The sequence below is a fragment of the Talpa europaea genome, assembly GCF_964194135.1.
Source record: "Talpa europaea genome assembly, chromosome: 1".
Classification (NCBI taxonomy): domain Eukaryota; kingdom Metazoa; phylum Chordata; class Mammalia; order Eulipotyphla; family Talpidae; genus Talpa; species Talpa europaea.
The window spans coordinates 690,922-713,425 of record NC_140073.1 but is presented as its reverse complement, the minus strand read 5'-3'; the positions used below and the strand labels follow the sequence as shown (position 1 = coordinate 713,425).

The window sequence follows — 22,504 nt, the reverse complement described above, 5'->3', positions numbered from 1 at the left end:
CGGGCCCTGGAGCCCAGCGCGGCGCGGGCAGCCCCCCATCCCGGGGGCCACAGAGGCCCAGCCCAGGGACCCCGGCTCCCCCAGCGCCCTCACATGGAGGCTGGCCCGGCCTTGGTGCAGCCCCACCCTGCCCCGGGGACAGCGGGCACGTGACCACAGGGCCCCCAGCCCGCAGGCCCCTGCCCTGGGGGTGGGGTGGCAGGAGGGGCGCCAGACCAGAGCACTCGTGGGGCTGGAACCCTTTATTGAGAGTCGAGAGGGGCCCCCCCCCGCGGGCGGGCGGGCGCTGCGGGCGGCCGGGAGCCTAGGACTCGGACTCGAACATCTTCTTGCGGCCCTCCATGCCGGACTTCTCCTCGATGTTCTTCCTCCAGTCGCCCACGTCGCGCAGGTCCCGCTCCTGGAGGGGCCAGAGTCAGGGGCGCAAGGGGCGGGCGGCGGGCGGGGCGGGGCTGCTCGGGGGCGGGGCCGGGCGGGGCCGGGACACCTGGGGGCGGGGCGGGCGCTGCTCGGGGGCGGGGCCAGGATGCGGCGGGGCGGGGCCAGGATGCAGTGGAGGGGCGGGGCCAGGATGTGGTGGAGGGGCGGGGCCAGGATGCGGCGGGGTGGGGCCAGGATGCGGTGGAGGGGCGGGGGCGGGTGCTGCTCGGGGGCGGGGCCAGGATGTGGCAGGGGCGGGGCCAGGATGTGGTGGGGCGGGGCCAGGACGTGGTGGGGCGGGGCCAGGATGCGGTGGAGGGGCGGGGGCGGGCACACCTGGGGCGGGGCGGGCGCTGCTCAGGGGCGGGGCCGGGACGGGGGGGGGGGGGGGGGGGGCGGGCACACCTGGGGGCGGGGCGGGCGCTGCTCGGGGGCGGGGCCATGATGCGGTGGGGCGGGGCGGGGGCAGGCACACCTGGGGGCGGGGCGGGCGCTGCTCGGGGCGGGGCCAGGATGCGGTGGGGCGGGGCGGGGGCGGGCACACCTGGGGGCGGGGCGGGCGCTGCTCGGGGGCGGGGCCAGGATGCGGTGGGGCGGGGCGGGGGCAGGCACACCTGGGGGCGGGCACACCTGGGGGCGGGCACACCTGGGGGCGGGCACACCTGGGGGCGGGCGCGTACCTTCTCGGTGTCCTCCTTCTTGACCTGCTTCAGGTTGGCCCGCAGGTCCATGCACACCTTGTGCTTGGAGCCCAGCAGCGCCTTGAGCATGGCGTCGGCCGACATGCGCACCCGCCGCAGGGGCGGGCGCTTGAACTTGCCCCTCAGGTCGAACAGCTTCTGATTCATGTCCTCCAGCTGCGGGGCGCAGGGCTCGGTGGAGGGGCGCCCTGGACCCCCGCCCAACCCCCCCCCCCCGCCCGCTCCCCGCACACCCCCCCCCCGCCGCCGCTCACCTCCTTGGTGCTCTTCTGCACCTTCACCTCCATGTCGTACTTCTCCTCCTCCGCCTCGTCGATCTTGGCGTGCAGCTGCTTGCAGAGCTCCTGCGCGGGAGGGCGCGTGGGCCCGGGCCGCCCGGTTCTGACCGCCCCGCCCGCCCCGACTGGTGGGGACCCTGAGCGGCGCACGGGGCGCTCCCTGGGCGGGGATGCTGGGGGCCCCCAGGTCAGTATGCTCCCTGGATGGGTTGCTCTGGGTCAGGGTGCTCCTGGGGTGGGGGCCGGGGGGCGGGGCGGGGTACCTGCACTTCAGACATGGAGCCGGGGATGTGCAGCGGGGGGCAGCGCTCCGCCAGGTAGTTCTGCTTCTCCGACTCGCGGCGGCCCACCTCCTTCTCCAGCTCCGTGGCCGCGATCTGCAGCATGACGCTCTGCGGCGGGCAGGGGCAGGTGAGGGCACGCCGACCCCCGCCCTCCCGCGCCCCCCACGCGCGCCCCAGCGGCACCCACCTTCAGGTGCTGCCTGCGGGCCGTGATGGCCCTGTTGCGTTTCTGCAGAAAAGGAGCAGAATCAGAGCAAGGCCGCCGGGCCCACACCTGTGCACCCCCCGCCCCTCCATGCTCCCCACCCGGGGGCTCCCAAGGCCCTGAGAGCGAGGCAGGGCCCAGGACAGGGCACTGCGGGGACCTCTGGGGCCCAGGCTGGAAGGAGCAGGGGTGCGACCAAGGCCGGCCCGGGGCGGTGGCCCAGAGCGGGGTCATCCTGAGGACGAGGCGGCGCTTCTGGGGGCCACTTCCCGGCGTCCTTGCGTCTTGGAGGTGGCAGCCAGGGCGCTGGCCTCAGGTCTCGAAGGCCTGACCACGCTGAGCGGGCCCAGGCAGGTACTCACCTCCTCACTGTCCCGGGAGGGCGGGCGGGGGAGAGAAGAGAGAGGTTAGGCCATGCCGAGGCCTGCGTGGGTGGGGGACGGGAGGTGGGTGTCGAGGGACCCTGGCCCCCGTGGGGTGGGGGGGCTGCAGGGGCAGGGGTTAGGGGCGCACTTACTCCCCCATCCTGAGATCTTGGGCCTAGAACCTGTGAGGAGAGAAAGGTGGAGGCGTCAGGGCCACAGTCCCTGCCAGTGTGGGGCCAGGGCTCCCCTCGCCGGCGCCCCCATTCTGCGCTCCGGCCTCCTTAGAGGGACACGGCTGGGAATTCCCCAGGGTGAGAAGAAAGAGGAGAAAGTGTTCCCGAAATGTCCTGGGCAGGCCTGAGTCAGTGCAGCTGTCCCCGGGGGCGGGGGGGGGGGGCAGGCAGGTGGCTGCCAGGGCACCCTGTTATTTTTAACTCTGCTCCTTCGACCGACTCCAGGCCTAAGAGTGTGCAAGCAACTGCTCCCCAGTTTGGTCTGGGGACACAGGCCTGGGCCCCTCAACCCACAAAGCCCCCCTCCAGGTCCCAGGACAAGGCCTGGTCACGAGGGGGTGTCCGGGCCCCTGTCCACAACCCACCTCCCAGCTTCTCTGTCTCACCCCCGCCCCGGCTGCATGGAGCCCCCAGAGAGGGCCACGGGCAGCCCCCAGCCCCAGCCCCGGGCCCCGCCCAGCAGCCCCGCAAGGCGGCCCAAGCGGCCCCGGCCGGCCGGCCTCACCGAGCTACGCACGACGCTGGCAGGAGGTCAGGCGGCGGCAGAGTCGGGCTGGTGGGCCGGGGAGGGGTATAAATGGCCTCCCCAGCTGGGCCCCTGCTCAGAAAGGGCATGGAGCGCTCCTCAGACCAATGGGGGCACAGGGCCCTCCCCACCTGCCCAGGCCGCTGGCCCGGCCCAGCTCCAGCCTGCTGCAGGCCCGGCCGGCCATCTAGTCCAAGAAGTCTTGGGGGGGCGAGGAGGGGTTGCTCTATTTAGGGCTCAGTGACGTGCGGGAGAAGCCACCCGGGTCTTGCAAGGAGCCGGAGGGCAGCTGTGCGGCCTCGCTGGCCTGCGGCCGGGCACGCGGCTCAGGGTCAGCTGAGTGGCCACTCGGCGCCCAGCCGGTTCTGTCCCGAGTTAGGGTCCACACACGGTCCCCTGGCTCTGCTCCCCGTGTGGCTTCCTGGGGTGCTCAGCCTCTCTCTGCAGCTCCCTGCACCCCTGGAACCAGGCATGGGGGCGTCCCAGACCATATTCCTCCCCTCCTCCAAGCTGGCTCCCGGGGTGGAGGCAAGGCCTAGATCCCAAACATGGTGCCCAGACCTGTGGCAGCATCTGGGGTCTCTGTGGAGGGCGGGCCTCTCTTGGGATGAGCCCACCCCCCAGCAGCCCAGCCCAGACGCCCTGCCCAGGGCCCGAGTATAGCTGTTCTTGTCCTTCCACCAGATGTGGGCGCCGCCTCCCGGGATCCCTCCCTGGCCCCGGGCCGGGGCCTTGCTGCCCGGCAGGCCCGCCACGGCTCTCCCACCCAGGACCGGCCTTCCCCCCGCCCCCCGCCTGCTCCCCCACCCACCACAGGCATCTGGGGACCATGACTTGGCACCCTCTGCCTGGGGGGGCCGCTGCTCGGGGGCGGCAGGGAGGCCCGAGAGAGAAAGCCTTCCAGATGTGCAGGCAGCGGGCGGCCGGCTAGGCTGCCCCAGGAGGCCCGGCGACTTCTGAAGGCATCTACTGCCCCCTGCCGCCCAGCGGGAGGCCCGCCACCCTGGCCCAACACGTGGGGCCCCCTCCCTCCACTGTCAGCACCCCCCAAACACCCCACAGGTGCTGGGCGTCCCACCCTCACCCGGGGGTCAGGGTCGGCGTTCTCCGCTGTCCCCACAGTGGCCTCCGCTCTCCTGCCCCTGCGCAGACGGCTGGGGCTCCCTCACGCCGAGGGGCCCTGCGGGGCCAGGGTCAGGCGTGGGGAGAGGCCATGGGCCTGCGGGGCCTGGAGGAGACCCTCTGCCCCCTCGGGTCGGGCGGCAATGACAGCAGAGCCCCTGGGGCCCAGGAGGGACGCGCAGACGTGATGAGGCCGCACTTACTACAGACGTCCCAGGCGCCCCGGTCTGCTCGCGGCCTGGGGCAACCGAGGCGGGGTGGCTGCCCCCAGGGCCGGAGGAGGGCAGGAGCAGCCCGGCTGGGCCGAGGCCCGGCCCACCTCAGGCAGTGCCGCCATAAACAGGCCCCGGGAGAGGCCCAGCGTGTCTGCCCAGCGCTGCAGGGCTGTGGCCCAGAGGCCCGCGGCCAGCGGGACCCTGCCGTGGGCCCAGACGGCCAGCACCGCGTCCCGCCCTGGGCGGACGAGGCCGTGGCACAGCCGGAGGGGCGGGAAGGTGGAGAGAGCTGGCCCACCCCTTCCTCCAGGCCGCCTGCCTGGGCCCAGTGGGAGGCAGAGGCCGGTGACGGCCCCCCGCGGGGGCCCTCGGCCATGGTCCTCCTCTTCCCCGCTCCTGCCGGCGTGAGCCCTCGCCTGGGGCTCTGGCAGGCAAGGGGGCGGCGCCAAGCGTGAGGTGAGCATGGCCTCTGCCCCCGCGGAGCGCAGGGCTGGCTCTCGCCGGCCACTGGGCTCGGGCTCCAGGCCACGCGGTCAGCAGCCCAAGCTGGGCACACTCGGGAGCGAGGCGCACGCACATGGCCCGGTCCACTCGGGTGAGAGGCCCTGCCCGGGAGTGCGCGGCCGGTCAGGGCCCCCCACAGTGCCCGCAGGCCCAGAGGGAGCCGGCGCTCCAGGGCCTGGTGTGGACGGGGGCGACAGGCGGGGCTCACCCCCCGAGGACGTCCTGCGGGACGCCGGGGCAGCTCCCCCACGGGGCCGGGGCGGTGGGGGTAAGTGCCCGGCCCACAGCTGGCCGGGTCCACAGGAGCAGCAGGCCTCGCAGCGGGCAGGCAGAGCACGCCACGGGCACCTCGTCTGGCTCCCAGCCCTGCCTGGCCGGAGATGCCCATGTGGGCCCCGCCCTCAAGCCCGCAGCCCGCTTGAGGGCAACTTTGACCTGGAAGCGAGGGGGTCAGCGCCAGCGCAGCGCACAGCACCTCAGGCCCCCGCCTGCCCGCTGCTCCAGGCCTCCTGGCTCCCGTCACAGCCCGGGGAGGGAGGTGCCCAGGCTGCCTTCATTCGTCCCCCAGTGTCCCCTCCCCCCCCCAGGAAGACCCTCCCCAGGGCCTGGACTCCACCTGGGGCCATGTCAGGCCCCACCACACCCCTGCTGCCGCCTCGGGGTGCAGCCGCGCAGGGGAGCCCAGCTGCTCTGGGCCTCGGGACCGGGCCACCTGGGGCTCTGAGGGCAGGGGCTCTGCTGGGGTCGCAGGGGCCAGCGGGCGGCGGGGGCTGCTGCAGGGGGTGCTGGACTCAGCAAGCCCAGGCCGGGGCGTGCCCAGGTGCAGGGCCAGGTGGGGGCAGGTAGGGCACGGGGGGTGGGAGCGGCCAGCGTTCCTGCAACCTGACTCAGCGCCCCACGGGGCTGCCACCTGCCTGCCTGGCCACCCTGGGTGGGTTGAGGGGGCGCTGCCCACCTGCCCGCAGGCGGGGGAGAGAGCACACCTGGCAGCTGGCTCACCCACAGGCCAGCCGGGCTCCGAGCGGGGGGCACGTCCCAGCTGCTCCTGCCCCTCCTGCGGGAGTGCCAGCCACTGAGGCCCCGACCTGCCCCGGCCTCCTTGTCACAGGAGCCTGCCACCTGCCTCCCTCTGGTCTTAGGGCCTGGCCCCAGCACCCCCAGGAGTAAACAGGGTCGGGAGCCCCACCGCTCCCCAGGAGCAGGGGTTCAGGGCCGGCTCTCAGGCCCGTGCATTTCCGCGCCGGCTGCCCGGAAAGCGGTCATCCTAACAGGCAATCAGAGCGAGCGGAGGCTGCAGCCTCCCGGGCACCCCCACACAGCCCCACGCCTGCCGGCTCCGGGTCCACAGGGCGCCCCTCCCCAGGCAGCGCGGCTGCTCCTGCAGGGGCCGGCCTGGGCGGGGGCGGCTGGCGGGGTGCGGTGTCCGAGTTTGGGGCGAGCGGTCAGCATGGCCTGCATCTGTGTGTGCTGAGGGCACACCTGCGCTGCGAGCTGCCTCGCACACGTGTGGCCGCGTGGAGCCACACCTTAGGCCGAGATAGGTGGGCGCAGGGGGGCTCCCTGGTGCCGCTGAGCCCGCAGGACTTCTGGGCCGGCCCAGCATAGGCCCCGGGGGGACCTAGGAGGCGGGCCCCCTGGGCCCGGGGGTCACCAGCCACCTGCGCAGAGGCCCTGCGGCCTGGGGAGGCGCCGGGTCCGTCAGGACCCCCGGGGCTCCCTGGTGGTGAAGGCGCGGCACCGCTCGGCCACCAGGTGGCGCCATTCGCCCCGCGGCCCTCGGCAGCAGCCTCCGCACCCAGGCGGCTGGGCATGGTGACCCTTAGGGCTGCCCGCTCCCCCTGCCCTGGCCACTGCCCTTGCTGGCAGGGGCTGCCTCTGGGCAGGGGCCTTTCTGTCACAACTAGACGGCGGGACGTCCTTCCTGTGGATGGTCTTCTGCGGTCCGGCCGGTCACTTCGGCCTCCCTTCCGGAAGGCGGCCTTGCCACCGCCCTGGCCCAGCTCCACCCCTGAGGCAGGATGGCCCACGACCCAGGGCAGGCGGCTTCTGCCCAACTTTGCTCCTGCGTCCGGCCTGAGCCCTCCCTCCCCAGCCCATCCCACTCGCGACAGCTCCTCCAGGGAGGCCTCCTGGGGCTCCAGGCCACGGGACCTGCCTCCTGCCTGGGGTTGGTGCTGGCCTCTCCCGTCAGGTCCCGGTGCCCCAGCAGTGGCCACTGGCCAGCCAGGGCCAGGCACCGTGACAGCCTTGCTCCGCAAGCCTCCTGCATCTAACTTGGGCCTTCAAGGGCAGCGAGTTTCTGTGGCCCTCCCACTGGAAGAGCCAGAGTCCCCCAAATGTTGGGGTACAGCCCAGGCATGCAGGTTCTCACCAGATGCCTGCCCTTCAGGGCCCCCAGCTTCGGCCTCCCTCTGGGGCCTGGGCATCCGAGGCCTATCAGACAGTGGGCAGCCCTAGGAGGGACAACTTTGAGGGGGGGACAGGACCTCAAGACCCCCATCTCAGGCCGGAACTGCTGGCCTCTGGAGCTTGGGAAGCCCCTGGGAGGAGGCCCAGGCCCCGGTGCCCTGGCCTGGGCCTTCCTCGGAAGGTGGGCTGATGCCCTCTGGGCTGACCTTTGGGTGGGGTGGCAGGCAGGTGTCAGACTGGATACTCATTTGAGGGTGCATGGCCTCGGGGGCTACAGGGGTTGGGGACAGTGGCGGGCACTGCAGGGACGAAGCACAGGCACAGGCCCTTGGGCTGTGCTGCCAGCCAGGTATGCCAGGTAGAGCCCTGTGCTGGGCCTGTGCTGCCTGGGCTTCTGGAGCTCAGAGAACCTTCTGGAGCCTTGGCTGCACCTCAGCTGGGCTGCCCAGCCCCTGGGCTCTGAACTCCCAGCGCACCAGGGCCGCTTCCCCTCCCAGCTAAGCTCAGTGCCTCTGGCTCCACTGGGCCGAGCAGGGCTGGTCACCTGGGCCCGCGCTTGCTCCAGCTGGTTAGTCTGGTCCACTTGCTCCCGGCCAGGCCCCCCACCCCACACCCAGCTGAGTGGCCCTCCCAGGCCAGGCAGCTCTGGCCTGGGGTGTTGGGGTGCAGCCCAGGCATGCAGGTTCTCACCAGATGCCTGCCCTTCAGGGCCCCCAGCTTCAGCCTCCCTCTGGGGCCCGGCCTCAGTTTCCGGCCGGACCCAGGGCTGGTTAATGCTGGTGGGGCAGGCGGGCACCCGTGGGAGGGCTGCAGGGGCTGTGGACCCTGGCACTGAGGCTGCTGCAGGACCAGTAGGCGGGGCGTGTGCCCACGTGGGGGTGCCGGCCACCGGTGGCTCTGGATGTCGGGGAGTGCCATCCCTTGGGGCGCATGTCCCCGGACAGGACCTGGGTCTTTCTCTGGTCCAACCCAGCAACCGGCGTTCGAAAGATGCAGCTGACACCAAGGGGCCAGGAGCGCCCCACGTTCCCGGGGCCGTGGGGACAGCTGCGGGGCGGCCAGGAGCGGGCGCGTGCAGCACGCGGTGGCCCCAGCCCCACTGTAGCTCTTTGTGCGCCCGGCCCGACGCCTCCGGCCAGACCGGCGTCTGAGGTTCCCGGGCAGGGGGAAAGCCAAACAGAGCGGCCGCCCCGAGCCAGCCCTGCAGCGCAGACAGCGGCCGCCGAGGGGCCCTGGCGGGGCGCCTGGACGGGGCGCTTCCGCTGAGGTTGCCTGGAGAATGTTTGAGGTTGGGACTCATGGCACCCGCCGGCGGGGGGAGCCCGGAGTTGCTGGCACGACACCCCGAGACGTGCCGGGACGGACGCACACACGCTGCCCGCGCCCGCCGCCTGCCCCCTCCCCAGCCCCCATCATGGGCACGCTGTCCGCTGCCCCCACCCCCACCTCTGACAGTCCCACGGTGGGGCTGGTCCTTGAGGCTCCTCTTTCGGGGTCCGCTCAGCTCCCCAGCAAGCACACTCAGGGGTCTGGCCCAGTGTGGCCACTTGCCTGTGTCCAGCCAGGACCATCGGCTCTCTGTGGCCCAGACCCAGGGTCCGGCCCCGCTATGCCTGCCCCTTGGGCCTCCCTGAGGTCTCAGGCCCCACAATGAACCCCCAAGCTTCATGGGCCCTTCACCTTCACTCGGGGCCCTGTTCTGGGGGCTTCCTGTTCCCAGGGGTGCCCTTGTTCTGGGGGGGCCCCTTGTTCCTGGGGATCCCTTCTTCTCCCTGTTCTAGGAGCTCCTTGGTGTGGGCAGAAACCCCTCTTCCAGGAACACCTGGGGTGCACCCCGAGGACTGTGCAGCTGCCTGACCCCACTCACTGGACCCCTCAGAGGCCTGCATGCCAGCCAGCTGGGGTGCCCGCCTCGCAGTGTGGGCGCCTGGTGCTGCTAGGGCCTCGTTTGCCTGCACCCGGGGGGCCCGAGTCCACTCTCCGTGCACCAGGCTGGCTGCTGCCCAGGTATCTGCAGCACGTACCTGTGTCCCCAGCACCGCTCAGACACGTGGGCCCTGCACCCCACTTGTCTTTCTGCTTGGGGTGTGGGACCCTCACCCCATTAGTCGAGAAACTGTACCCCATTCATCTGGGTGTGGAGATCTGTACCCCATTATTCAGTAAACTGCACCCCTCTAGCCTGGGTGTGGGACCCTGTACCCCATTCACTGAGAAACCATACCCCATTAATCTGGGTGTGGGGCCCTGTACCCCATTAGTTGAGAAACTGTACCTCATTAGTCTGAGGGTGGACCCTACACTCCATTAGTTGAGAAACCATACCCCATTAGTCTGGGTGTGGGGCTCTACACCCCATGAGCCTGAATGCCTGGTCCCTTGAACCCCGTTGTGGGGCATCTGGCCCCTGTACCCCCTCTGCTGAGCTCAGCCCTCAGCCGTGGGCCACTTGCAGGCCATGTCCCGGGGCACCAGACTGCACCCCACTCCTGCAAGGCTGCAGGCCCCTCAGCCCTTTGCAGCCTGAGGCCTGTGGCGGGACGGGGCATAATCCCTGCTTGAGAGTCAGGGACCCCCACTTCTCTGGTCCCCCCACTTCTCCGGCCTCTGCACAGCGTGGACCGCAGGCCGGCGCGCGAGGCCCGCTGGGGCAGCTCCGCGGGTGCAGCACCTCTGCCCCCGCCGGTCCCCAGGCTCAGCCACAGGAAGACCTGGTACCCCGCCCACCCTAGGGCCCAGGGCAGCCTGCGGCCCGCACCCCCCACAGCAGGCCCTGCTGCCGGCTGCGCCCCGGCACCCCGGCCCTGGCAGCCGCCCGCTCACGTAGGCCACGTCCAGGTGCGCCGGGGCCAGGTCCAAGTTCCACTGCGGCTTGGCCGCCGGGCCCGAGGGCAGGGGCTGTGTGGGCCTTTCATGCAGGCTGTGGCGCCACGGGGGGCCCAGGGGCTCTGGCCCTGTGCCCCCTCCCAGGATGGGGCCTCCCCGCTTGGAGCAACGGGGTGCCGTGGACCCCACTCACGCCAGGACCCCCCGGGCCCTGCACTCACCCAGGGCAGCGACGGCCGCACCCACGCGCTCCGAGCTGGCTGCCAGCCCGCCCATGGTGACGCCCCCCAACCTGCACGCCCCCCTCCCGAGGGCCGGCCACAGGCGCCCCATTCTGCTGGGCCGCGTGTGCCTCGGCGCCCGCTCCAGGCCCATCGCCCCCGGCCCAGGTGCGGCCCGTGCCGGTGCCAAGCCCCACCGCGTCCTTGGCGGCCAGCGCCATTCACGGCGCCGCCCGCTCTGCCCATTCGCGCGTGGCCGGGCTGCGCCGGCCGAGACAGACCGCCTTTGTGGCCCCTGTTCCAGGAACAGCTGCCGCGCGGCCGGCGGCACATTCCGGGCTGGCGCGAGGCCAAGGCAAACCTCAGGCCCGGCGCTAGCGGCCAGCGGGGCACCGGGTGGGCCATGGGGCGGCTGGGGCGAGCGGGGACCCTGGTTTGGGGGCAGGGATCAAAGCCCGCCCTGCTCGGCCGTCCTGCCAGCACATTCCAGGGCCCCCACCCGCCGCGGCCTCCTGGGGCCCGGCGCCCACCCGTGGGCCGGGGGAGGAGGGCCCGCCAGGCGGCCAGGCTGGCCCACACGGCCGCTGGGCGGGGGCCCGGGGCCAGGCTAGGGCTGGGGGCATAGGCGGTGACAGGGGCCACCTCTGGGGGCCGCATGCCCTCGACCCTGCGGAGAGCCCCCGCGGCCCGTGGGGGCCGGGAGATGGCCTTGGGGGGCCCGTCCCCCCTGCTGGCCGCCAGGGCCTCTCCCCGCTGCCCCGCCTGGCATCAGACACGTGAGGCGCCGTGTCCTCTCCTGGGGTGCAGGCAGGGTCCTGGCTGTCCAGCACCCCCGGAGAGCCAGGGCCGGCCACCATCCGAGGCCCGGTGTGACGTGGCTGTCCAGGCTGCGGGGACCTGCGCCGGCGCTGCGGGGGTTGTCCCGGCTCTGGGGGCAGTTTTGCATTCCCTGGGGCATCTCTGGGCCTATGTGTGGGCTCCCCTCTCTCAGGGCCCTGGAAGTTCAGGCACCCCAGGTTTGAGAGTTGGACAACACCCCGCCCTGCCCAGCCTAGCTGGTTCTGGGGGCCACAGTCCTGCCCGCTCTGGCCTGGACACCGGCTCTGTCCGACCACGGCCCCGACTCCCCTGCCCGTGGTGGGCCCACCTGGGGGTCTGGCAGGACGCAGGCAGGAGCCCCTTTCCGGCAGGCGGGGTCCCTGGGGGTGGCCGCGGTGGTCCTGCACCCTGGTGGGCAGCAGTGGGGATGAGCCCAGTGGGCACCGTGGCCTGCGGAGCGGCCCGAGCCAGCGTCCGGCCCCCACGGCTGCACCGCAGTCCGCAGGGCTCGGGCCGGGCATGAGGGCGGCCGCGCGCCGGGGCTGGCCACCGGCCGTCTCGCCTCCCGTGGCCGCCCTGGGCCGCGAGGGGCCGGAGGGCGAGGACCCCACCGGCACCCCTTGGCGCGCTCGCCGGCGGCAGGGCCGGGCCCGGAGGCGCCTCAGCCGGGCTCCAGGCGCCCCCTGCTGTCCGCGCGGGGCAGGCGCCGGCCCCCAGCTCCCGCAGGCCCCCCCGCCCCGCAGGCCTCGGCGCCCCCTGCCGGACACAGGCCTCCCCCGCCGGCCCAGCCCAGGGCACCTCGGCCCTGGACACTGACCCCAGCGGCGGCTGACCCTGCGCGGGGGGCGGGGGCAGCGGGAGGCCGCGGGACGGCCGGGCCGTGGGCGAGGGGCCGGGCCGCGGTAGCCCTTGCTGTCCCGGGGTGCAGACTTGGGGTCCGGGTGCCCCCACTGCCGTCTCGCCGGCCTGAACTGCCCCGAGGACGCCCCTCAGAGGCACCTGCTCCGCACCTGCAGGGCCTGGAGGCGGGACACGGGGGCACTGGGGGTGCCGGGGCACGGCCCCACCCCCCAGGCTGCCCCCAGCTGTCCACTGCTGCCGTGCGGGAGCCAATGTCCTGACGAGGCTGCAGTCCAGGGGCCCTGGGCAGGGCGGGCTGGGCTCGGGCCCTGCAGGGTGCCAGGGGCTGAGGCTTCGGGGCTGGGGCTTCAGCTGCTGCTCCATACCCCTCCCGCGACCGCCCCGCTGCTGCACATGGTGGGGTGCAGCCGGGGCGGGCTGGGGAGGGCTGGGCGACCCCCCCAAGCTCCCCCCCATCTCAGCCGGCCCCGCGGCCGGGGCGCGGGCAGGGCAGGGCAGCCTGGGGGACTGGCCCTCTCAGTCGCTGCCCTGGATGCTGGGAGAGTTGTCTGGGGTCTGTCATCTGTTGGGGGGCTGCACCACGGCCCCGGGTTCTGGTGCCCTCCATGGCCACCTTCCCTCTGGCTCTCCCCACTGCGGGCCGATCCTGAGTGCTTGGGGCGTGCACGGCCCCCTCGCCCCTTGTGGGTGCCACCCCGGCGCTCTCGCAGGTCTTGCTCGGTGCCTGGAGTCATGGGACGCCGGCCCCCCGCAGCCCGGCCCGGAGCAGGAGTCCCCGGCCCGCTGACCTCCTCTGTCTGCTGGGCGGGTGTGGTGAGTACGGAGAAGGGGCGCTGGGGCTCGGCCCGCGTGTCCTCTGTGCCCCACACGGCCGTGTCTGCCGCGAGCCTGCGCCTGCCGTCCCGCCCCCGGCGCCTGCCGTCCGTCAGCCAGTCGCCACACCCCCATCCCAGCCGCCCATCACCCCCCGTCGCCACCACCCCAGCCATCGCCCCCTCACCACCACCCCCACCACCTCCATCCATGTCCGCTCCGTCCCCGTCCAGCCGTCCACGTGGCCCTGCAGGCCCCTGGCTGCCCTGCCTGCCCGGGGGCTCAGGGCCCCTCTCCCGAGCCAGGGCATGTTGGGCAACACCAGGCCCGAGGACGAGCCGGGCGGACCCTCCTGAGGCCAGCCGGGGGTGGGGCTTGTGCACAGGACCCTGCTGGCCTGGCTCCCCAGGGAGTGGCCGCGGAAGGCTGTCCCTGCAGAGCCGCTGCCGGCGCCTGGACACCTGGCACCCTGGTCCCCGCGCCGCGCTCGGGGAGACGCCAGGTTCCCATCCACCAGGGGGGCCGTGCCACCCGGGGCCAAGGACACAGGCGGCCAGCACAGGGCTCGCCCGGACCCCGGCTGCAGCCCCTGGAGACCCCGCCACGGGGGAGCACCGGGGGGCACGGGTGCCGGCTGGCGGAGACGGCCCCGGCGCGGGCCAAGGGGCTCCTGCTGCTCATGGGCCCCGCTGGACGGGGCATTCCCGCCTGAGCTGCCGGGCATGGCCCTGGGGGTCTGGAGGAGCTTCTGGACCCGCTGGGTGATGGGGGAGTGGGCAGGCTCCCCTCCTCGCTGCCAGGGTGCCCAGGGCTGCCCCACAAGCTGAAGCCCGAGCAGGAGATGCCTGACCCAGCCTGTCTCTGACGGCGGCTGGTTTTAGCCTTCGTGGGCGATCTCCCCGCGGGCGGAGCAGGGGGGCGACCCCCCTACCCAGCCCCCGACCCGCTGCCTCGCTGCGCTCTCAGCCGGGACGACCCCAGCCGCTGCCCGCTCTCCCCCACTGCTGGGCTCTCAGGACAGGGCTCCCCATCTCGCAGCTAAACCCGCCCGGACCTCACACGTGCCCGAGCCCCTTCTGCGGCCCGTCCCCCCCGGTCCCTGTCATTTCTCTGAAGACAAGAGCTAGTCTTAGGGAACCCCGCCGCGTCTCCTGGCTGCGCCCCGCGCATCTGCCACACCCTGAGGGCTTGTCTGGCCAGCCGGGCTGCTGCGTGGGGGGCGGCTGCAGAGCCCACGGCCAGCGGTGCCTCCGGGAGGCTGTCCCGGCAGGGCCGGCCCTCACCCTCAGCTGCTGCGCTCCTGCAGCCCTGGCGCTGGCCCAACGGGGCAGGTGCGGACCCGCAGGAGCCTGGGCTGGGTCTGCCCACCGCCCTCTCCCGGTATTCAGCCCGCCCAGCCTCCCCCGGCAGGACGGCTGCCCGGCCTGCGGCCCACGTCTGGCCGTGACCATGACGTCCTCGGATGGCCATTCTGCTGTCTGGCTCGGAGGACCCTGAGGGCGAGGGGCTGCCGGTTGGCCCACCCGGAAACAGGACGTGATGGCCTCACCTGACCAGAGAGCTCTGCCCGCGGCGGGTCGGAGCTGCCCGTGGGCTGCCAGGCGCCGGCCGGGCTAGGGCGGCGGGCAGTGCGGTCCTCCCTGGAGCCTGCAGGGGGCGGCACGAGACCTGCCAGCGCAGGCGCCGGCTCTTCAGAGACCGCCCGGCCCGCGGCCAGTGGGCGAGGTCCGGCTGCTTCGCGGCCCCCAGCGCCCCGCGCAGACGGCGGTGGCCCCTCGGCCTGTGCTGGGCAGTGACCGCGCGCTGGAGGAGGGCGGCCCTCGCGCGGAGCCGGAGCAGCTCTCTGGCTGCCCGGAGCAGACCGCCCCGACCGCAGGTGCCTCCGCCGAGAAGACACGGAGCGGGAGGCGGGCGTGAGGGGGCGCCGCAAGGCCCGGGCCCCGCAGCCACGGTGGCCGGGGGGGCTGCGTCCTCGGCAGGGGAGGCTGTTGCCCGGGGCTCACGCAGAGGCCCAGGAGCCCGCTCGCCCTGGAGCCGGCTATGGAGACCCTCGCGGTCCTCACCGCCGCCCAGGCAAGGCCCCCGCCCCCTGCTCCCCACCCCACATTTCCGCTTTGGGGTCTGCTCTTCCTGCGGCCCGGCCAGGAAGGGGGTCAGCGGGGTGGGGCTTTGTCTCCGCCCTCCCGTGAGGACCCGGCCCAGAGGACAGGCCGGCGCTGGCCGTCACGGCCCCACGTCCGCAGCTGCAACTGTGTCCGCTGGTCACACAATGGCCGGCCCCGTGTCCCCAGTCACACGCAGGGGTCCTCGGCCCTGCACCGGGCGTGGCGGTGCCTGGGAGGGTCTTCCCGGGGGCAGCGGAGGTCAAGTGTGCTCACGGGGGCCCTGACCCCAAGACTGTGAGCCCCAAGAGAAGGGCTCAGGACCCAGGCATGCACAGGGGAGTGGCCTGAGCACGCGGGGGTGGGAGGACATGTCCACGCCTGAGAGAGGCCGGGGGGACCCTCCTGGGTCCAGCCCGGGACAGGCACTTGCATGCGGGGTCACAGCTGCCTGTGGGGCGCCATATCCAGCGACCTGAGGTGACCGGTGGGAGGCGCCGCCGTGTCCGGGGCTCTGGGGGGCACAGGAGACCCCGCAGGCAGGCGGCGCAGGGGGCGGGGGCTGACGCCCGGGAGCTGGGGGCACAGGGCGGGGCAGGTGGGGCGTGTGTGTTCACGCGGCTGTGCCGCCGCCTGGACTCGTGCCTGGTCACGCCCAGCAAGGGGGTCGAGCGTAGCCCCCGCAGGGGCTGGACGCACGTCTGCGCCGTGTGGCTGGCGCAACCCCATGGGCACGGCCGGACCCCAGGGGCAGGCCCGGGAGCGCCCGTGTGGGGGGGCACAGACCGCAGCACCAGTGGGGCACCCCAGAGTGAGGCTGGGGCTGCGAGCCCAGAGAGGGGGCGCAGGGAGGGCGCGGGCAGCGAGGACCGGCCACCCTGGCTGTCGCGCGGCTCCGCGTGGTGATTTGAGGCCGGCGGGCGAGCGGCACTTCTCAGACCCCGGGCTCGCGGGCGGGGAGCGCGGCCGCCGCGGGAAGCAGGATCTGGCCCGTCCCCAGCTTCCTCTCTGCGGTCAGCCCTCCCCCGTGACCTTGGCTCCCGGGCGCTGGGTCCCGGCTGTCACCTCCAGAAGGCCCCCTCGGGCAGCGCGTGGCCTGGCCAGGCCGTGGGGCCCCGTGGCCACGGGTGCGAAGAGGCTCCTCTCCTGCCAGCGCCCGGCCTGGGGCCCCGCAAGGCGGCGCCGTGGACGGGCAGCCGCGGCCTGCAGCTGGTGTGGTCCTGGCCTGCGCTGGGTGTCCAGCCCCGCGGACCCTCTTCTCCTGGCTCGAGGGGCCCGGGGGTGCCCGGGGCAGGAGGTGACAATGGGAAGGGGGCGCAGGGGCCTTTCTGGCAACTCCTTTCCGGCTGCTGGGACCTCATTTGGCACCCCACGTTGCCCTCCAGACTGGCCCCCACTCCGGCCCCTCCTCTGCCAGGCTCCTCAGCCGGGTCTCACCCCTGAACCCAACCTGGGTGACCTCGCGGCCCCAGGGGGCCTGCGGCAAGCCGGGGCCCCCCGCACGCCTGCACCTCGGAACGGGGCCTGGCAGGCTGAGGGGACCCCTCATGGTGGCCTGGGGACCGCCGTGGGGGGAGGACAACACGGCCAAGAAGGGGCCGGCGTGCAGGACAGAGACCCCGAGGTGCTCTCGTGACGGCCGCAGCAGCGAGGCCGCGGGAGGGAAGGAAGCTGGAGGGACCTGGGCCCGTCCAGCTGGGGAGGCGGCACCGCCGGTCACGTGCGCGGCCCCTCGGGCAGGACACGGGGTGGCCCGAGGCGGAGCAGCACCGAGCCCCAGGCCGGGGTCTCCTCTGCCCGTCCACCCCTCTCTGGCCTTCCCTGGAGTCCAGTGGGTCCTCGGGGTCGAGAGCTGCCGCCTTCGCCTCCTGCAGGGCCCCCAGCATCAGAGCAAAGTCCTGGGGCGGCCCCTCCTCTGCCCCTCACGGCCACTGTAGACACTCCGTGGCCAGCAGATCTTCCTGCCCAGCTGCCCCCTCCCAGGCCCCATGGAGTGGGGGGGGCGCCCCTGGTCCACAATCCCACCCCCCAGGCTCCTGCCCCGCTACTTCAATCCTGCCTCCTCTCGTCCCCCCCAAGTTCATCTGCGCCCCGGGACCTGGGCCCGTCTGTCCCGGAGCTGGCCCTCGGGCGCACGGCACAGCCCGCCCCACCCGGCGCCGTGCTCCTGGGGGGAGCAGGGGCTCTGGGGCGCAGGAGCCGGCCCCATTGCCCACTAGCCACGGGCGACGCGTCCTCCCCGGGACAGAGCTGGGTCACCTGGAGGCCGCCTGGCCGCCCCACGCGGGGAGCGTCAGCGCTGCTCGCGCTGCGCAGCCGGCGAGGCCTGGTGAGGGGGGCCGGCCCGGGCACACTCAGCTCCCCCCCAGGCTGCTCCGTCCACGCCGGGACACGGGCGCTGGCCCCTCCGGTCGCCCGGCACTCGCTGTCCCTGGGGGTGGCCCTGCCCCCTCCATCCTGCTCCGGCAGGGGCTGGTGCCACCGGCGGGGCAGGCACCCCGGGCAGGCGTGCGGACCGCCAGCGGCCCACGGGGGCTGCCCAGGAGGCCGTGGGGGCGGCGAGGGCTGGGGAGCGATAAGGGCGCGCCCGCCGGATGGGAGCGGCTGAGGCCGGCAGGCAGGTTCTCCAGGGAGGGACCCGCCCCCTCCCACCTGCACCGACACCCTGAGGTCATGCCAGGGTCGCCCGCCTCTGGGGTCAGGCTGGGCCGGGGCCATCCCCACGGGACATCCCTGAGTGGCCGAGGGGCCTGGAGCCAGGTGGCCATGTCCCCAACCCCTCAACCCAGCCTTGCGGGCGCCCCCCTCCCTGCTCTGCCCGGACTCCATCACGGGCCTCAGATGTGGGGTTCTGCTGCCAGGCGGAGCTCCTGCCGGGCTCCCCGCTCCCGAGTCACCGGGCCCCCGGCCTGCGGCCCAGCCGTGTCCATCACTGGCCAGGGGCTGGGTTCGGGTCCAGTTGCGGGTCTGCACCTGTCCTGCCCACCGCAGGTGCAGGCGGCAGCTGGAGTCCCTCCATGCAGGGGGCACTGTTCAGAACGCAGGCGCCCCCCACCACGCTGGGGCGCCGCGAGGCCCTGCACCCCTGTCTGGGTTCAGCGGTTTGACAGTGGGCTGCTGAGGCGGGCCCCGGGCCCCTGGGTGACCAGCTGGATGGCCAGGAAGGAGGAAGGCCACTGCCCACGGCCGCGTGAGGCGCCTGCCCCAGGGGCCGGGGAGCCACTGCGCCTGCTTCTTGCAGGACACTGGACAGAGCCCCAAGATGCGGCCCCGCTTGCCCCCTCCGGACTGGCCTCGGGCCGGCCTCCGTCACAGCCCCCGGAGGGGGCGGGCAGCTCAGCGCCCCAGCCATGTGCGAGCGGGGACGCCCGCTCCCGCAGCGCCTGCTCTCACGCAGCCCGCAGGCTCCTGCCCAGGCAGCAGCTGGGCAAAGCCGAGGGCACCGGGGCACAGGCCTGGGCCGGAGCGTGGGGCGGGGCCGGAGTCTAGTGGACAGTGCGTGGGGTCGGGCAGCTTCACCTGCGCTGGCCCCTGTCCAGGGCGCCGGGTCACAGGCCCTGACAGGGAAGCTCTGAACAACAGTGCCCCCTCCCCGGCCCCCCACCCCCCCCCACAGCCCACAGTCCCTCCCCTCCCCGGGGCCTGCACCTCCCCCTGCCCCCCTCCCCTGATCTGCACCCCCTGCCCCCCCTCCCCTGCCCTAACTGCCAGGGCTGTGGCTCCCGCCCTTCCCCCACCCTCCGGCCTGCCCAGCTCAGCTGACCCGCAGCCGGTCAGCCGGTCTCACGCGGCCGCCTCTCCCGCTGAGCAGAGCTAATAGCTGGGGCCGGCCCGGGCCCCAGGGTGCTACACCCCCACCTTCCTGCTGGGTGCCGTGCTGGCGGCCAGTGAGCCTGACAGCGGGTGACTCAGGCCCGGAGGGCGGGGTGCGGCCCAGAGCAGGCAGGGGTGACTCAGCACCTCGGACCCCCATGAGGAGGACCCCCTTCCTGCGCCCCAGCCGCCCCTCGGCTCCAGGCTTCTCTGCGGACCCCCGCCACGCCCTGCCCACCCCCGCCCTCCGGCACGTCAAGGCCTGGGGCGGCCGGGTCACCTCCAGGCCTGGCACTGGGCTGCTGGGGCCGAGCCTGCAGGCGGGCCCGGCCCTCCTCTCTGAGGGGTGCACGAGGAGGCAGTGCCTGCCACAGCCCCACAGGGGAGTGGGGCTCCCCTCACTCGCCGGGGCTTTCCTTTGGGGTGACGGCCGCTGGTGCTGACTGGCCTTGGCAGACACAATGCAGGTGCCCCGCCCCCCATGGCAGGGCCGGGGCCAGCCCCCCCTCCTCAGAGCCCAGGGCACCCTCAGTTCAGAGCCACTGGCCCGGTAGGCAGGGGCTCCCCACCTGCGGCTCCCTGTCCCCTGCCTGCCCGCTTGGGGGGGTGCCCCTTCCCGTGTCACCCCGGGCCCTGGGGGCTGCTGCTGGGGCTGATTCTTGGGGGAGTTTGACAAACACGGCTGGTGGGGCCGGGCCGGGCCGGGCGGCACCTCGCGCAGGACAGGACGGGCTGGCGGGGGGCTGGGCGCGGTCCCTGCCCTCCAGACAGACCCGGCAGCGGCCCGTTCAGTTTATTGAAGACCATGTGGCCACGCCGGGGGATGGCGGGGGCTGCGTCTAGGACAGGCTTTGGGGGGCCCATAGACCTGCAGAGGGCCAAGGGCGCCCACGCGGTGTCCCAGCTTCTTCCCGGGGAGTCTCCTGGCTGGGGGTCTGGTCGGGTTGGTTCCTCTCAACAGATAATCCTGTGACCCCACCTCGCTGGTTCCGGCAACTTCCACAGCCGGTCTAACCACCGCTCCTCTCCCCGCCCCCGCCGCTCCTGCCCACAGACCTTGCACCTGAATTTCCCTCCTCAGCTCCCCTCACTCCAGGGGTGGCCGGGGCTGCCAGAGTCCACGAGCAGGCCCCTGAGTGGGGGGACCCTCCCTGCCCCCGCGTCTGGCTGGCCCCCAGGGCGCCCAGGCAGGCTCCCGGCAGCTGGGGTTGAGGTGGACCGAGGCCCGGGGCGGGGAGCCGGCACCATCAGCTGGGAGGAGGATGGGGGTTCTCCGCAACACCCCCTCTCTGACAAGCCATCTTCATGTGTAACATAAACATGACGTCACCCCTCCCTCTTGTCATGTGGCCCCCACCCCCACCCGAGGCCCCAGATTCCTGCACCCCACGCCCCATCCTGGCTCAGCCATGTGGGCTGGGGTCCCCCCCCAGGCCGCCCCAGCAGAACTGGGGGGCTGGGGCTGCCCGGGCCCAGCGGGGGACACTTCTCACACCTTTGGGTGAACGCCCAGCAGACGGTGCTCTGGGGGCTGCTCCAGCACCCCCACGTGGGGGCGGGGCTCCCGGGCGCAGGGGCCTGGGGCGGTGACGCCCCCACAGCTGCCTCCCTGGGCCTGTCTGTCCAGTTCTTCTGCCCATTTGAAATCGCGGCTCATTTTCTGATGTGCGACTTCTAAGTGTCCTTCCCTGCTGCCGCCTGCGCCCCCCCACGCCGCGCCCCCCCACGCCCGCGCCCGCTGCTCTCCCCGAAGGATCCTCCAGGGACACTCGGCTGGCCGGGGCTGGTGTCCCCCCACCAGGCGGCTGCTCCCTGCGCCGGGGCCACCCCACCCCGGGGCCACTGGCCTGCGCAGACAACCGGGGCTTTGTGGGAACCCTTGTCCCTTCCACCCTCTGCTCCCCAACACCGGGCTCCAGCCTGCAGCGGGCCCCGCCTCCCTCTCTCCCTGCCTCTCCTGTCCCAGGCTGGCACCCCTCAATCATCTACGAGTTGTGGTGCCCGGGCTCCCTTCTTATCTTCCACACCTCACACTTGCCCTCCCCGGAGACTCCTGCACACACTGCGTGGAAAACACAGACGCCAGAGCCCACCCGTCGGGGCTCGTGTCCCGGGGCTGGGGCTGGGGCACGGGCCAGAGGGGCAGGGCCAGGCATGGCACAGGGTGCGCGCTCTGCGGCCAGGCGGGGGTCTGGGCCTGGAGGGCCGGGGGTGCTGGCCAGGAGCTCCAGTCCCTGGGAGAAGAGAGGCTGACCTGGGGGCGGAGGGCGGGTGGGGGGCAGGGGAAGGGAGGGGCTCCACTTGGGCCTGGCTCCTGCCTTCCCGCGGCACCTGTCTGTCTGCCGGCACCATCTCCAAGCGGCCCCTCTAAGCGAGCTGGGCCTTCCCCGGAGCCTCTGCCCGGCCGCCCGCACGCGCCCTCCCGACCTCTCCACGCTGCCCGGTCAGCGCGGCCTCCCCAGCGCGGGGCGACGACTGGCCCTGCCTCCAAAGTGCTTCCGAATCCGACAGCCCCCAGGCCTGGCCCCCTGGTGGCCTCCGCTCTCCCCCCTCCCGCCCCCACCCCAGCACCCACCCTGCTGCTCCCAGGCGGGTGCGTGGAAACAGGGCGGGGAGGGCACGCGCCGTGGGCAGTGTCGCAATGGCAGCGGCCTCGTGAGCAGACTCCAAGGGGGTGACGGGTCAGGCTCTGGGGGACAGGCCTGGCGAGGAGTCAGCTGTGTGGAGGAGGGGGCGGGACAAGGTCAGACGTGGGCCCTTGCTCCCAGGCGCTCCAAGGCGCCCCCGGCATGGCTGGGGGGGAGCTGGGGGCTAAGCACGCGGCAGGCTCCCCAGGGCGGGGCTGAGGCGCCCTCCTGGCCACAGGCCGCGACTGGCCTCCACTGCCTGCACCAGACCCCCGCCCCCCCCAGGAAACCCCGAGGCTCAGCCAAGCAGCCGCCGGGCGGGCTGGGGTCTCTGCTCTGGCTCGGCTAAGCGCCAAGGGGCCCTCCCAGTCAGCGACTCCATCAGGGCCAGCGCCAGGCAGTGTGCGGTCTGGGGGCCACCCAGGCCCGAGGCGCCTGGCCTCGTGCAGGCCAGGCAGCGGCTCCCGCCGGCTAAGTGGGTGCGGCCTCCATGGCTGTGGGTCAGGCCAGGCCCGTCCGGTCCGGGCCCTGGCCCCACAGGCGGGCGGGTCCGCGGGGCAGCTAGCCCAGCAGAGGGGCTCGGAGGCTCCTGGACGGCAGGAGGACGGGCAGCACGGAGGGCGTCTCCACTCCCGATGGGACAGGCCGCGGCCTTCCGGGGGCCCCAGAGGCCCCTGTTCCGCGGCTCCCGCTGGCTCCAGGTGGGGACCAGCCAGGCCGCAGCAGCCCCCCCCCCCCTGCCCGGCCGCTGCCCTTCTGCCCCACTCCGGGCGGCCTGGCCCCTGTGGAAGCAGCAGGTGGGACAGGCAGGTGTGCGGCCCCGCCCGGGCCACAGATCCGGTGCCCAGCGCGGGCCCCTCCAGCCCCAGGGCCCTGGCCTCTCCCGGCACGTGGGGGTGGGGGGTGGGGGGTGGCCAGGCGGCTCCGCCTTTCGGGCGGCCGAGGGAGGGCAGCCCCGGCTGCAGTGCCCCCTCCAGCGCTCCTCGCACGGGCGGCTGCAGGCCCAGCCAGCCCAGGGGCCCCCGGCGAGGTGGGGTCGGCCCTGGGGCTCCGAGCCGGGCCCGGGCGGCCTCCAGCACAGCCCCCGCTTTTCTGCTCCTCCCGAGGGGGCTCTCCCCGAGGCCGCGCCGGCCACCCCGGCCCAGCAGGCCGCGGCCCTG

At 73.7% G+C, this 22,504-nt stretch overlaps 1 protein-coding gene across 1 annotated transcript in view; it reads right to left on the bottom strand.

Moving 5' to 3' along the window:
* Positions 1–224: 224 nt before the first annotated feature.
* Positions 225–22,504, bottom strand: part of TNNI2 (troponin I2, fast skeletal type) — a 171,015-nt gene continuing 148,735 nt past the window's right edge. Inside the window, exons 2-6 of the mRNA XM_084251904.1 lie at positions 1,871–1,912; positions 1,663–1,791; positions 1,376–1,465; positions 1,101–1,277; positions 225–400 (exon numbers count right to left, since the gene is read on the bottom strand). Of these exons, the coding sequence (XP_084108030.1) occupies positions 305–400; positions 1,101–1,277; positions 1,376–1,465; positions 1,663–1,785 (486 nt within the window). The 5' untranslated portion in view covers positions 1,786–1,791; positions 1,871–1,912 and the 3' untranslated portion in view covers positions 225–304. The remainder of the gene's footprint in view (positions 401–1,100; positions 1,278–1,375; positions 1,466–1,662; positions 1,792–1,870; positions 1,913–22,504) is intronic.